Source organism: Alosa pseudoharengus, unplaced genomic scaffold (assembly GCF_046254945.1).
Source record: "Alosa pseudoharengus isolate Yale_2024_CS ecotype anadromous, Long Island Sound unplaced genomic scaffold, YU_APseudo_1.1 YU_APseudo_1.1_scf_21, whole genome shotgun sequence".
Classification (NCBI taxonomy): Eukaryota; Metazoa; Chordata; class Actinopteri; order Clupeiformes; family Clupeidae; genus Alosa; species Alosa pseudoharengus.
The window spans coordinates 22,506,975-22,520,638 of record NW_027468674.1 but is presented as its reverse complement, the minus strand read 5'-3'; the positions used below and the strand labels follow the sequence as shown (position 1 = coordinate 22,520,638).

The following is a 13,664-nucleotide window of genomic DNA, read 5'->3' as shown; positions in this document are numbered from 1 at the left end:
TTTTCAACACATTCGTTTTAAGAGTGCAGAATAATTAAACCTGACTGATGTAATCATACATTAATCTACATCATACATAACCTACACATTTTTTTCTTTTTAAATATTTGTTGGGCTTTTTATGCCTTTAATGATAGGACAGTGGAGAGTGACAGGAAGTGAATGGGAGAGAGAGCAGGGGTGTGATCCGGAAAGGACCACAGGGCAGGAATTGAACCCGGGTCGCTGGCGTACGGTGCAGGTGCCCCAGCCAGTTGTGCCACAGCTGGGGCCATAACCTACACATTTTAAGACTGAAATCACACTGGAACTTTTGAAATGTAGCTAGGTTACCCCAAACTCCCAGTTATCAAAGCAGACTTATTATAGGAGTCATGCTCCAGGAAACCATTTCTTGTTGGCTTTGAAAGTAGGTATGTCCATGTGACCGGTGGACGTGTAGAGCTTTTCAAATGTGACTGTAGCCTTCCCTGCATATAATGGCCATAGAATAGAAAGAATCAAAGGGTACATGAATTAGAGAAGTGAATCATTTGTACATCAAAAGGATCTGATTTATTATGCTGCCTCCATGTTGCCAATCTAGCAACACACCTGGAGGATGCATTAAGATGTTGGCCAATCAGAGTGCAGCCAATTATGCATGTACAATTTAGTATCAAAATAAAAGCTCAGCTGTAAAAATCAACCTATTTTTCCTGTAGTGTTTTCAGAACATAAAAGAACATCAAGAAAAAGGCATTCAAAGCATTCTTTTTTTTTAATAAAAAACTTTGGAGAGAAAAAAGCATCTAAGGGAATGTTGAATCATAATTGAATCATGCATAGCATAGCTCTTTTAAAGCCAAACTTTTAAAGCCAAACTGACTTTCGTAGGCTAAACAGAGACAGTAAAACTATTGCAATAAATTGTACTGAAATGTATATAATATAATTATAATAATATAATATAATAAACATGACATAAACTGTCATAACCTGTCTTATTTCAATAGATAGATAGATAGATAGATAGATAGATACTTTATTGATCCCCAAAGGGAAATTCAAGGTCTCAGTAGCATACAGACATCACACACAACATTCACTAACAGCAGAAAAAGTAATAAAAGTATATAATATAAAAAACACAACTAGGCAATAAGGACAGTAGAAGATAAAGAATATGTTAAAATAAAAATTATACTAAATAACACTAAATCTAAATCAAGTCTAAAACAGTATCCACATAGTGTGCTTAGGGATGATTACCGGTAAGCATGAGGCGCTTGCAATGACTGAGGCAGGGACTGAGCCTGTGATTCTCTGTGCATAGTAAGGTAAGGTGCTCTGTGAGAGTGAGTGTCATGGTGTCAATGTCCAACAGTTGTTGCAGTTTTGCTGTTTGTTTGCTTGCTTGTTGTTGTTCTTGTTGTTTACAGTGGATATGTATTTTGTTTGTTGTAATACATAATGCTGTTGGATTGGATACTTTGCAGTAAACTTGCAGTACATGTTTGTGTAGTGTCTCACACACCAACTTGATGGCTATTTGTTAAAAATATCCCATTGAAGTCAGGAGACCCAGCAGCATGATGACAAGCTCTGGTACCAAGACCACCACTGAGGGGAACAGACAAGAACACAAGAGATATCAAAAACAAACACAAGAGATAACATTACACCCCAGGTGAGCTGATGCAGAATCTCACAGTTACTTCACATGGGGGAAAACAAAATTGGTACTATGACAAAAAACTAACAAATGGTTACTTTATAGCTTCCTAGCATGGAAACCTGATGAATCAAAGAGCTCATTGCATTTGTTCTGGCAAATCCATCTAAACACTCTCTCATTGAAACCAATTTCAAAAACCGGCTGGGCCAATCACAACTGCTTTTACAATATGGGGCGGATATTATTATATTACAGAGAGAGTAGCACCGTTGAGGCACTTTTGTAACCTAAAGGTGGTGATATGCTCCCTCGTCTGTGTCTCTCGCACACAGCGTGTGACAAGAATTGCATCATCAACACGCATGTGGGGGGCATGTGTGCTTCCCAACAGTTGGGACCGCGCATCTTCGATGCACGCAAATTTGCACGGAGGAGCTAGTCTATACAAAACCAAGTCTCTATGGAACCTCTGATTACAATCTTTGGAAAATCAAACATTAACTGATAGAGCCCATAACAATTCAATTCTAAATTATAAATGTGTCTGATAGTTTGCTGGTTCTTACTTGAACTTGTTGTGTGACAGCTGGTCCACTGAATTGGACCCTTCACAGCTCCAGAGAGTGATGCAACGCTGATATTGTAGGTCCGAGAAGGCTCAAGTCCAGCTATTTTAACATCTGTTCTCCATACTAACTGAGACCCTATACCCATCACATTCACCTCCGCTTCAGTCCAGAGACCAAACGGTTCCTCCCACTTCAAAAACACAGAATAGTCTCCGCCCTCACAGGACAAACTGGTTACTGCTGCCGGAACTGTGAGGAACAACATAATAAAGATGATTAGATAAAAGACATTTCAGCACTTAATATTTTACAGTTTTTCTCGATTGTTTTGATGCTTGTGTCAACTCTGACATCACATTCTCAAAACATGCATAGTATCCTGGATCGATGAAATAACTGGCCTTTAAAAATAAAAATATGCCTGCCTCTATGGGAATTACATAACATAGGGGGGTGTATACTTATGCATCCTGTATTTTAATGAAGAACATTTATTTATTTATGATACATTATTCATTCACAAAGAAAATTGGTGTCCTTAAAGGTTGGATTTTTCCTCATTTTTTAAATTAAGGTATTAGGATCAGTTTCCAAAAGATGATTTTGTATTCCTCTTTTTAGTCAACTTTAGCATGGGGGTGAATACTTATGCAACCCACTGTATGTATATACAGTATATCCTTTATTATTTTCTTCTCTCGCTAACCCCCCCCCCCCCATACACACACACACCATTTCATCATCCTCCTCTGCCAAACAAACAACATACCACCCTACACACACCATTTCATCATCCCCCTTCCCACACACCTCATTACCCCCCCCCCTCCACCTACTCACACACACACACACCATACTCCCCCCCCATACACACACACACAATATACCTTTTTAATTACTACTTTTAATCTATTCTTTAAAGTTGAGCTGGCTCTTGAGCTCAATAATTTCATAATTTATTATATTACATGTATAATATATGTATACATGTATAGGCTATTTAAATTGTTTGTACTCTTCATTGGTGTGCATCAAGAACTGTGAATGTTGTGAATGTTCTAAATCAAAGACTAGTAAATGTAACAAACTCACCTAATGTTACACTGTGTGAACATTGTAAAAGTAGCTCTTCATCTAACAGATAATAGAGTGACACACTGTAAGTAGCCCCAGGGTAAAGGTTAGAGAAGGAAACGTTGTTTCCCTCCACAATGCCATTCACGTCACCACCTTGATAGTTATTCTTAGCTGTTGCTATGGAGTACAGTCCTGGAACCTCTGCCTCAATGGTGGTGCTAGTGAAGATCCACGGCGAGTCAACACAGCTGATTTCTTAGAGACAAACAAAGACATGCTGCTACCATCCTATTAAAAACATTAAATCTACTGAAGTTAAAAAAGTCAATGTGATGAGCAGGTCATCAAAGGATGTGTTACATGGTAAAACATATGTCAATTGAAATTACTTGTAATAGTAGCGAATTCATATTTCTGAGTCATGCTTTCGAAGGTGTTGAAAAGAGTAAAATTGTATATTGTCCCAGGGAGGAGGGAACCAATTGTGTGTGTCACTTTGTCTTCTGGTGGACTGGTGAATGTGATGTTTCTGCCAGAACTGAGCATCAGAATGTAGTCGGTGTTGTTTGCTGTGCTCCATTCCAGAGATAACGCTGTCGTATTCCGGTAAGTTACTGTCACACTGGTTGCTGTGGGGACTGACAGATGATGAAGTATAAATGTAGTGTATTTCACAGATTGACTGAATAAATGGGAAGGATACTGATCTTCATGACTCACAAGAAAAACAAGAATGAATTATTTATAAGTGAAGTTTGCAATACTTATGGCACTTACATCAGAGCACCCTATGGAAATTTGCAGTGTTTACAACTGTAAGAAGTCAATCTTTTTCTACAAAAATGCATGAAGAATGGGAGTCAAGAATTCCAGCCAGACACCTGTATCCATGTATGCAACAATCCTGTTCCTTACCTGTAGCCGCTGAAAATTCAAATCCTCTGCTCCTCACTCCTTCAAACACAGTGAAGAGAGTGAATGTGTGTCTAGTCCCAGGAGAGAGAGATGACACTGTGTGCGTCACTGTGGACCCTCCCTCTGATGCAGTGATGTTGGTCTCTATCCCGTTGCGATCTAGTGTGTAATAGTAACTGGTGTTGTTGTTCACTTTGGTCCACTCCAGGACTAGTTCAGTCGCAGAGCGGGTTACCACATTTACCTGAGTAACATCAGGTGGAGCTAAAGGAAGATCAATATAAAAATCAAATATTTTGTTCCATCATGTTCTCCTTTCACCTTATTCCATATTAGGTCGGACTGAGTCTCAGAGGATGTCAGAATAGTGACACTGATAACAGAAATAGAAAAAGATAGAAACATTTCTAAAGAAGTGGAAGAACGAGAGGACAGTACCGTAACCAAAACCACAGAAGAGGAAGCAAATAATGTGAATCATTATAGATATTTAAGACAAGTATACACAATACATATTTGTATGTAGAAGAGGTGAATGTCTTAAATTAAACAACATCCACATTACAGGAATTCATAGACATGAGAATGATTCTTTAGGGTCCCCTCACTCCCTCAAACACAGTGAAAAGAGTGAAAGTGTACTCTGTACTCTCAGCAGAGAGAGATGAGACTGTAGTTCACTGTGGTCTGCCCATCTGATACAGCGATGGTGGTTTCTGCTCCATTGCTGTTTCTCAGTATTGTTGTTGTCGACTTTGGTCCACACCAGCTCTTGGTGAGTCTCAGAGCGGGTTACCACAGTGTGTTAAGGATTTAAAAAAAAAAAAAAAAAGCAAATGTGGCTGCTAGTGCGTAGAGCAAATTTGTTTTCATAAGTCTCCTTAAAATAAGTAAAAGTCTTCTTAAATTAAGTCAAAAACGATCTTGCAAGAGAGTGTTAGGTTAGTCTCTTCATACTAAAAACAATACAAAAATAGATGTTTTGATCTTAATATAAGATATACACTTTGTTAGATTTTTGCAGTGTTCAAGAGGCCTTTCTTATCTTCTACTGTCTTTATTGTACAGTGGAGTTTAGTTATATGTTTATACTTATACTTATGTTTACCATTTCTGCTGTAAGTGCATGTTGTGTGTGATGTCTGTATGCTACTGAGACCCTTTGAATTTCCCCTTGGGGATCAATAAAGTATCTATCTATCTATCTATCTATCTATCTATCTATCTATCTATCTATCTAGCTATCTAAACAACAGGAAATTACATCTCCATGTCAAAATGATAGATATCCAAAAGATGCCAACTTTACCATGATATAAAATGATACTGATTAAGGCATAGGCCTATGCAATTGCTATCAGTGCAATGTAACCACATAAACAATAATGAACAACATACTGTTTGTCCAGATGCATTCAAATGAGTATAAAGTTAACAATGGACATCATTTTCATTACGTAAGAGGGCCTCATTTAAATCATGGCCAAAGTGCAAAGTCTAAAGTCTAACTAAAGCTAATTTCATTCATGCTACAATCAGTGTCCGAGAGCACCCTCCCTCAAAGGGGCCATGCAGAATCTTAATTATTCTGGACATGCTTAGAATATCCTTATAGTTCAACCAAAACATGTTTTAAAATCATTGGTGGTTTTGGGACTATTAGAAAACACTTGTAGCAGTTGGTAAACTTACAGGTGTATGGAGCTTCAGAATTCAATGCACTTGTCAACACAGGGCCCAGGCTGTTGGTGGGGGCCAGCTGAAAGTACATTTATTCCAAATAATATGTGAATGAGGATGTAGAAGTCTTCATTTATTTTATCATGTACAAACACCTTATCTGACATTTCTGTCTCAATGTGTGTAGTGTTGTGCAAAAAGTGTGAGGCTGACAATGTTCTTATAGTTGTGCAAATCTGGGCCAATGATTTGCTACTTGAGTGTAAGGTTTAGCTAAACTGTTAGATAATAAAATGCTGATGGAAGACGCCATAGAATATGGATACGTTTCTTCATATCTTCATAACTGGTAACACACTCCTCTTTGCATTCATCTTTCATTCCTTATTAGTTTAATCCACTCCATATAATGTGGCCTCCCCAAGGCAGGCCTGGTAATGTTGAGTAAAAAGAGTCTAGAATTCAGCCTCCCTAGGATAACCGATAATTAGGCTATGTTGTTCTTTGCGGTGTGTCCTATTTAAGAGCTGTCACATCGTGAACATGTTCAGTATATGCACTCATTTGATACTTGTGTATCTTTGTTTGTAATAGTTTCCTCCATGGCAAATGGTATTTCTATGACATTGTAAGCTATACAAAAATGGAGGCATGGAGAAATAAAAGTCCACTTACCAAAACATGACTTGTCCACAGCCATAGCAACCACTCAGTAATTTTCATGGTTAAGGCCACTTCAGCTATTGTTTTGCTGCTTCTTTATTTGAAGCGCAGTCACCAGTGTAGAGAGCACACACCTTTGCTCTGTCTCAAGCCCTTCAGCCAGATACAGTAAAGTAATATGGTCTGATGTACCCATATAAAATGAGTATTAGACCTTACCAGGTCCAACGGTCAGGTCTGGATTAATCTCTCTCTCTTGATTATAACCTGATGATCATGTATTAGTAGTATGATTAACCTGACAGCCTCTGGGGGTATACCAAGTTTAATGGAATTTCATCCATGGGGGGCCATACAATAAAATAATTTAGATGTACATTTAGTGACTGTACACACCCATCGGCCTGTAGATGGTGGCGTTAAGCCAAGAGTTGCCGGTACAGGATGATGATGTTGAAATGTACTTACTACATCTTTACGCACATACACACACACACACATGCATGCGCACACACCCACACACACGCACGCATGAACAAACACACACGCACACACAGGCATGCATGCATGCACACACACACACACACACACACACACACACACGTGTTTCCCACACATTGACTTATTTGTGGCGGCCCACCACAATATCAACACTGACCGCCACACAATGATTTTCTATACTGTACTACTTAAACTGGATGGAATCCTTTTATTGTAGAGCTATGTGCACCTTTGCACAGCCTCTCCTTGTGTCTCTGTCCCTCAACAAACCTGGATGCACGTTTAAAGAAAACATTAAACATCCTGCAAGGATTGTTGTTGGCATACAGTAGAAGACGACTGACTAAATCGTGATTAAATCCATTAGCATCATAACCACATTGAGCAAATGTGTTCAAAACTGTGAACACCCCCGTCACCTACCACCACAAATAGAATTAAATTCTGTGGGAAACACTGCACACACACACACTCTGGCACGCACACACATAAACATACACACATGCGCACACACATGCGCGCGCACACACACACACACACACACATGCATGCACGCAGGCATGCACACACACAGGTAAACACACACACACACACACACCATTAATTACACAGACACACAGACACACACACACACACACACTCACAAGCAAACACACACACAGAGAAGCACATACATAAAAAGCAAACACACACTTGCACACTCATTTACATACACAAAAGTTGCAAGAGTAGGGGATGGAGTAGGAGATGGAGACAAATTGACAAACATGATTTATTTTTGTAGAGAGAATGTGCAGGATTGAGTGGCGGTCATATTTTGTACCACATAGTGGTACATTTACTTTCTAAAGTGTTTCAATATTTACTATTTACAGACAATAGGCAGGCAGAAGACATGACATGTGATGAATATTCCCTCCACCAGATGGCAGTAGTACTAACTGTAATGCAGGGTCCTTTACATCCATGATCTACAGACTTCCTGTAATGGGCCTCTTCAAGAAATTTAAAGGCACAGTAACCCCATTACAAACAGATGTCAATATAAGAGCACAAAATAATGTGGCATAAAAGATTGCAGGAAAGGAAACCTCCTGAACTTATGTAAATAAAGGATACCAAATAGTTTTAAAAATTGTAGGGTTTTTAAATATTTTTTATAGTAGGCCTATATGTTTTATACTTTATAGAACTGAGAATTAGGGGTGTGACTTTCAAAACCGACGTCTTGAATCAGTGTCGAGGCTTCGAAGCACAAGTGTTTCGAAACACTGCTTCGAAACGTGGTTCAAAACAGCCATGTCATGTGACCACTGCTTCGAAACATCGTTCAAAAATCCCCATGTCATGTGACCAAAGTTAAGTGAACCTTCGGTCAGAGAATGTCTAATAAGGGGAGAACTGCCACTCTCGGAAAACTTCCGGTTTCTGAACTGGTTGCAGTTCCTTCTGTGGTTCCACATGAGGGCGCTCGTCCACGAGTGCAGAATGCATGGAGGTCTATGGAGCTGTACCCCTCAAAATCCACTTTTATCTGGATATAATTTTTTTCCAAGTAATTTGAATATTGTTTTCGAAAGGGGAGGCAAAGAAAATACACTTGGTTGAGTATTATATTTTTTAAAGTCACTTAATTGTTCTAAAAAGCCTTTCAAACGTGTCAATGACGTCATTCATTAGCACAATGCTAGCGTGTTATGGGCAACAACGACCCAACCTGTAAGAAATCAAAAGGACATAAGTACTCGTTCATTCAACTTTTGACCTATAACCCATGTTGAAGTTATACAAACTACAATCAAATCTGAGATTTGTCAACGACAATCAGGTGAAAGAGGCAAATTTAGCCGTCTAGCTCCATTGACTCCCATTCATTCTGCACTCATGGCGATCGCCCCCAGTGGAAATCTAGTGGAACTGCAACCAAAATTCGGTACAATGGGACTTAATACGGAGTGGCAAGGCTCTCCGTAGACGGGCTCTGCTTCGGTGCATTTCACCGGTGTCGGCAGGCGTGCCCGCGCGTTCAATTAACAGTGTAGACTTTCTTTAGCAATAACCATGATGGTGTAGTGGTTAGTGAGGGTATTTTTTGCACGGTAGCCCAGGCTGCTCAAATGTGGTTCGATCCCCGTTTGATTTGTAAGGTATTGTTTCAGATCGTTTATACGTTTTCTTGATTCATCATTAACCACACATTTTAAACTAAACTCTCAGAATGGTCAAAATCGAGAGTTTTTATAAGAAAGTGATTTAGAGAACACTAGTGGCAGCAATAAAATTCTCTTTATTGTGACTTCATGTGGTCTCCCATCCAGTAATTGACCAAGGGCATGACTGCTTAGCTTTTGACAAAGCCTGAACACAGGTAACACAGCGAGCCACAGACTTTAAAGACTACATCTCCAATGCGAAGCATTTGACAGATTTGTTTCACCCTAAAAAGCTCTGAGGTGTCGGAATTGTTTCGAAGCTTCGGAATTCGGCACAATTGCTTCGAACGTTTCAGTGTTTCATAAAGCCTCGCTTTGCCCATCCCTACTGAGAATCAAGTTGTTTTCAACAGGAACAGGTGAACTTTTCCCTAACCCTATGAAACCTGGAAAAATTACAACACTGACTGAAAGTCATAAGACTTTACTAAATAAAAGGAGAGTGATGGATAACTTCTCTTTGAAAGACAGATTTATTTGTAGCCTTTGCCATGTTTTTTGGTTTTTGGCTGTCCTCCTGATAATATGCACAACGGCTCCTACAACTTAGTCTACTAAGGCCTACCTTAAAAATGCTAAAGACAGGTTGTAGGCTAGCCCATGTCTCCTCAGGGATAAATAGGCTTAATATCAAAGGGGGATTCTACTAGAAATGTGCCTACATTGTGTGTTTATGCGATGTCCCTAAGGCACTTTAAGACGTCATTGATGTCTTGCATGAATTTTTAATAATGCTTGCATAATTTAATTTCAATTGTTTTTTCTGACATTTCTGCCTTGGACATATGAATGAATTAATTAATAAATTAATAAATATATAAATAAAAAAAAGTTTAGCATACATATCGAGAATAGCCTAGCCCAGTGGTTTTCAAAGTGGGGGCCGTGAGGGGGTGCCAGGGGGGCCTCAGCAAGTTGGATGGAAAAATAAAAGCAACAAATAAATACATTTGAAAAATACAATGCCATTATAATAATTTGTTGCATATCTGAATATTATATTTTCCATGATAATAACTGGGAATAATAGTAGAGTGATAGCTCTCATATAGCAGAAAGCCCCAAATGCAATTTTTACACACTGTATGCTCCATCTCCAAGTGCTTGTGGCTAAAATAATTATTAGGATTAGCTAATAAATGTATTTTTACATTTGCCGTAGTATTGTCGATGGGTTAAGTAACACATCAAGGGGGTCCTTGGCCAGAACCTAGTGGTATTTGGGGGGCCTTGTGGAAAAGTTTGGGAACCCCTGGCCTAGCCTATGGTTTATGAAGCGCAGCCTGTAGGCCTAACACTTTCAAGAGGTCTTTTATTTCGACGAAAATTTAGCGGCCATATTGGAAAGTTCCCTAATCACGGACCTCAGTTGCAGTTGCAAGACAACATTGAGGGAACAGGGGAGACACCTTAGGTTAGGTAAGCTACTGTTTTATGTTTCTTCTCACCGATGCATCACTGTATTTCTTTGCATAGTTTTACTGGTAAGAACAGGTAATCGCCCACGCAAGAAGTGGACATTTGTTTGCAAGATATCGAGTGGGGTTGTGTTGTAGCCTGTTAAGGCTAAGATAACTCAAATTCATTTGTTTGGAAGGAGAACATAAACATCTTAAATCCCTTATCGTATTCAATTCTTAATTAGGATGTGTTGGGTTTTAGTAGACTTTAGGATGATGAATTCCTTACTTTTTATGACCGCAAGCACATGATGAAGTGGTGAGATTTGAAACGTCTTGCTGTGTTTACTTTGTGGCTTCGCAATATAAGTGCAGAGCAGAGTAGGTTACGCATTTTGCCATAATCGCCATTCAGTTGTTTCATGCAGAGAGGCAAGTACTGTACGTAGGCTAGGGCTAAGGGGAGGTCAGAAGTATTGTTGTAGCCTACCTTAACGCTGCAATTCAGTGTAATTGGGCTACATTTCTCTCCTTCACAACTGTTTGGATTTGTTTTTCAGAAATGCAGTCCGCCGTGAAACACAATTACCACCAGGAAAGTGAGGCAAACATTAATAAACTCATCAACATCAAGCTGACAGCATCCTACACATACCTTGCACTGGTAAGATACAATGTTTTTTTTTTTTTTCGAAGTTCATATTTAATTCTGTTACAATTAATAGATACTTTCTGTTGTGATGATATAACAGTAACCTATGTTTTATTATACTTTCCCCAGGGTATGTACTTTGACAGGGATGATGTGGCCCTTCCCAACTTCTCTAGTTTCTTCCTTGATCGCTCTGTGAAAGAGAGGGAGCAGGCAGAGAGTCTGCTGGAGTACCAGAACAGCAGAGGCGGCAGAATCCTACTGCAGACCGTTGCTGTACGACTTCCACTTACTTGACTGGACATTTGTGTGTGTGTAGGCCTTTACATTTGAATTACGGTGACCAAAGTGTGACCGGCCACTGTACTTTTTGGAAACAGGTTATTTTATTGTTTTAATCAGAGGTTGTGCATTGTTTGTGTGTGTGTGTTATTGTGTGCTCATTATCCTCAGTGTTTGTTTGTTTCTGGTTACTGCAACAGGAGTTGTGTAATATGTCGGTCGGTTTCATTTTGCAGAAGCCTACTCGTGAGGATTGGCGTGGCGGTTTGGATGCCATCAGTTTCTCTCTGGACTATCAGAAGGCTTTAAACAACTCCATCCTCGATGTCCATCGTATTGCCGGCACCCATGGCGACCCCCATGTAAGTCTTTTAGAGAAACTGTTGGATAAAGATAACCAGAGTTGCACTACATGTACATGCATGTGCATGTCTTATGGTGACTGTGACTCTTTATGTCTGTCTGCTTTAGTAAAGGCGATTAGTATATGCTTGCTTAACCCATTACAGGAAAGCTACACCTGGCTGGCGTGTAACTGAAGCAATCTGTTTGTGATGCATAAAAAAACATTTTAAAAGACTGGTCTGTTATTTCCGAACTTATGCGCCGCTATCACGTCTGGTGTAGATACTTCCATTAGTTATAGTGGAAGCTAATTGTTGCAACAGACGCGAACACGAACAGACGAACGGCTTCAGTTACGTGCCAGGTGTAGCTTCCCAGTTACTTACCCATCCATTGTGTTCCAGCTGTGCGACTACCTGGAGAGCCACTTCCTGACAGACAGCCATGACACCATCAAGAAGCTGGGTGACTACATGGGCAGTCTTACCCGCCTCACGTCCAGTGAGCCCCACGGAAACATGGGAGACTACCTGTTTGATAAACACACTCTGTGAACAGCGATTGCCAGTGAGTGCCACTCATAACGCGAGACAGTGGTGCTCAAAAGCCTGTTTTGTAGGATGTGCATGTGTGCTGCTTTACATACATTAGAATTGGTCTACTTATGCTGAACGTCATGGCTTTACAAATGACCCTCATCATACTCACATCATATTTCTAATGTGTTTGGTTATTAGAGTAATGTAAAACAGCATGGATGCACATCATCTCCTCTGTAGTGAAGGTAGTTCTCTTGCCATAGAATAATGACAGCCATACCTCTGTATACCTCTGTATACTCCTTAGCATAAACCTGAATCACTTCCAGTGCAATACCTCAAGGTTAAACACCAAGATCTATCATAGTTTTTGCTGCTAGAAAGTTCTCAGTCATGGATAGATCACACATTCCAGCAGGGTAGTTTTTGTATTTTCCACTTTTCTCCTCAGCAGTAAGCTCTTTGTATTACTTGGTTACACATTCCCTGTTGCATGCAACTCGGTGCATCACTTTTTAACCACATTTGGGCAACATTATCAAGAATAAAGTACAGTGAAACAAACAGACTTTTGTGTTTGTATATTATTACTTCAGAAAATCTGGTGTGCTTGATCAATTTTAATAGTTGGGTGTTGTAAATTGTACTTACAGTATGAGGATTTTGGTAATACTTCTATTATCCTTCTCTCTTCTTCAGACAGAATGTTTTTAATTGTATCTCAGAGAAGCATTTTATGAAAAAAGAAAATCTAAGCATACTATTATTTACTGATATCCATCACATAGTGTATGTTTTCATTTTGTAGACAAGTGCTGTATTCTGCTGAAAAGTCATGGCCATTTAGTGGGACTAGTTTATTTTCTTTAATGTAAAACTGTCAAGACAAGACAATCTAATGTGTGATGTAGGATGGTTAGCCCATAGATTATTAGACTATTATTATTATTTTTAGTAGTAGTATTCAATTTGATTTATATTAGATTACAGTATACTTTTAATTATTTAAAAAAATGTATAGATGACTGTATATTCAAATGTGGTCTGTGCACTGAAAATGCATGTATGATATAGCTGATTTGGAATAGAGTTTTCAAGCCACTTCCAGCACCATACATTGGATAATGTTTCATCTTGTGTACTCTGTACATACCGTACAACGTAAAGACTG

General features: G+C 39.2%; 1 protein-coding gene across 2 annotated transcripts; it reads left to right on the top strand.

The window, feature by feature from the left end:
- The first annotated feature begins 10,613 nt into the window (after positions 1 to 10,613).
- On the top strand, positions 10,614 to 13,059 carry LOC143138508 (ferritin, lower subunit). Of its 2 annotated transcripts, none has more exons than XM_076298958.1 (5): positions 10,614 to 10,694; positions 11,236 to 11,339; positions 11,457 to 11,603; positions 11,846 to 11,971; positions 12,359 to 13,059. In XM_076298958.1, exons 2-5 carry the CDS (start codon positions 11,238 to 11,240, stop codon positions 12,506 to 12,508), a joined length of 525 nt encoding a protein of 174 aa, XP_076155073.1. In that variant the 5' UTR covers positions 10,614 to 10,694; positions 11,236 to 11,237; the 3' UTR covers positions 12,509 to 13,059. The 2 variants fall into 2 exon arrangements, with proteins under 2 accessions (XP_076155073.1, XP_076155074.1); XM_076298959.1 differs by having other exon boundaries at positions 10,617 to 10,689.
- Positions 13,060 to 13,664: the final 605 nt, after the last annotated feature.

What these genes read in the sequence shown, in the direction of transcription:
- LOC143138508 (XM_076298958.1), top strand. Translation starts at nt 11,238, where the DNA reads ATGCAGTCCGCCGTGAAACACAATTACCACCAGGAAAGTGAGGCAAAC. An exon ending in CCTACACATACCTTGCACTG is followed by an intron (nt 11,340 to 11,456) that starts GTAAGATACAAT and finishes TACTTTCCCCAG; the next exon opens with GGTATGTACTTTGACAGGGA. An exon ending in TCCTACTGCAGACCGTTGCT is followed by an intron (nt 11,604 to 11,845) that starts GTACGACTTCCA and finishes TTCATTTTGCAG; the next exon opens with AAGCCTACTCGTGAGGATTG.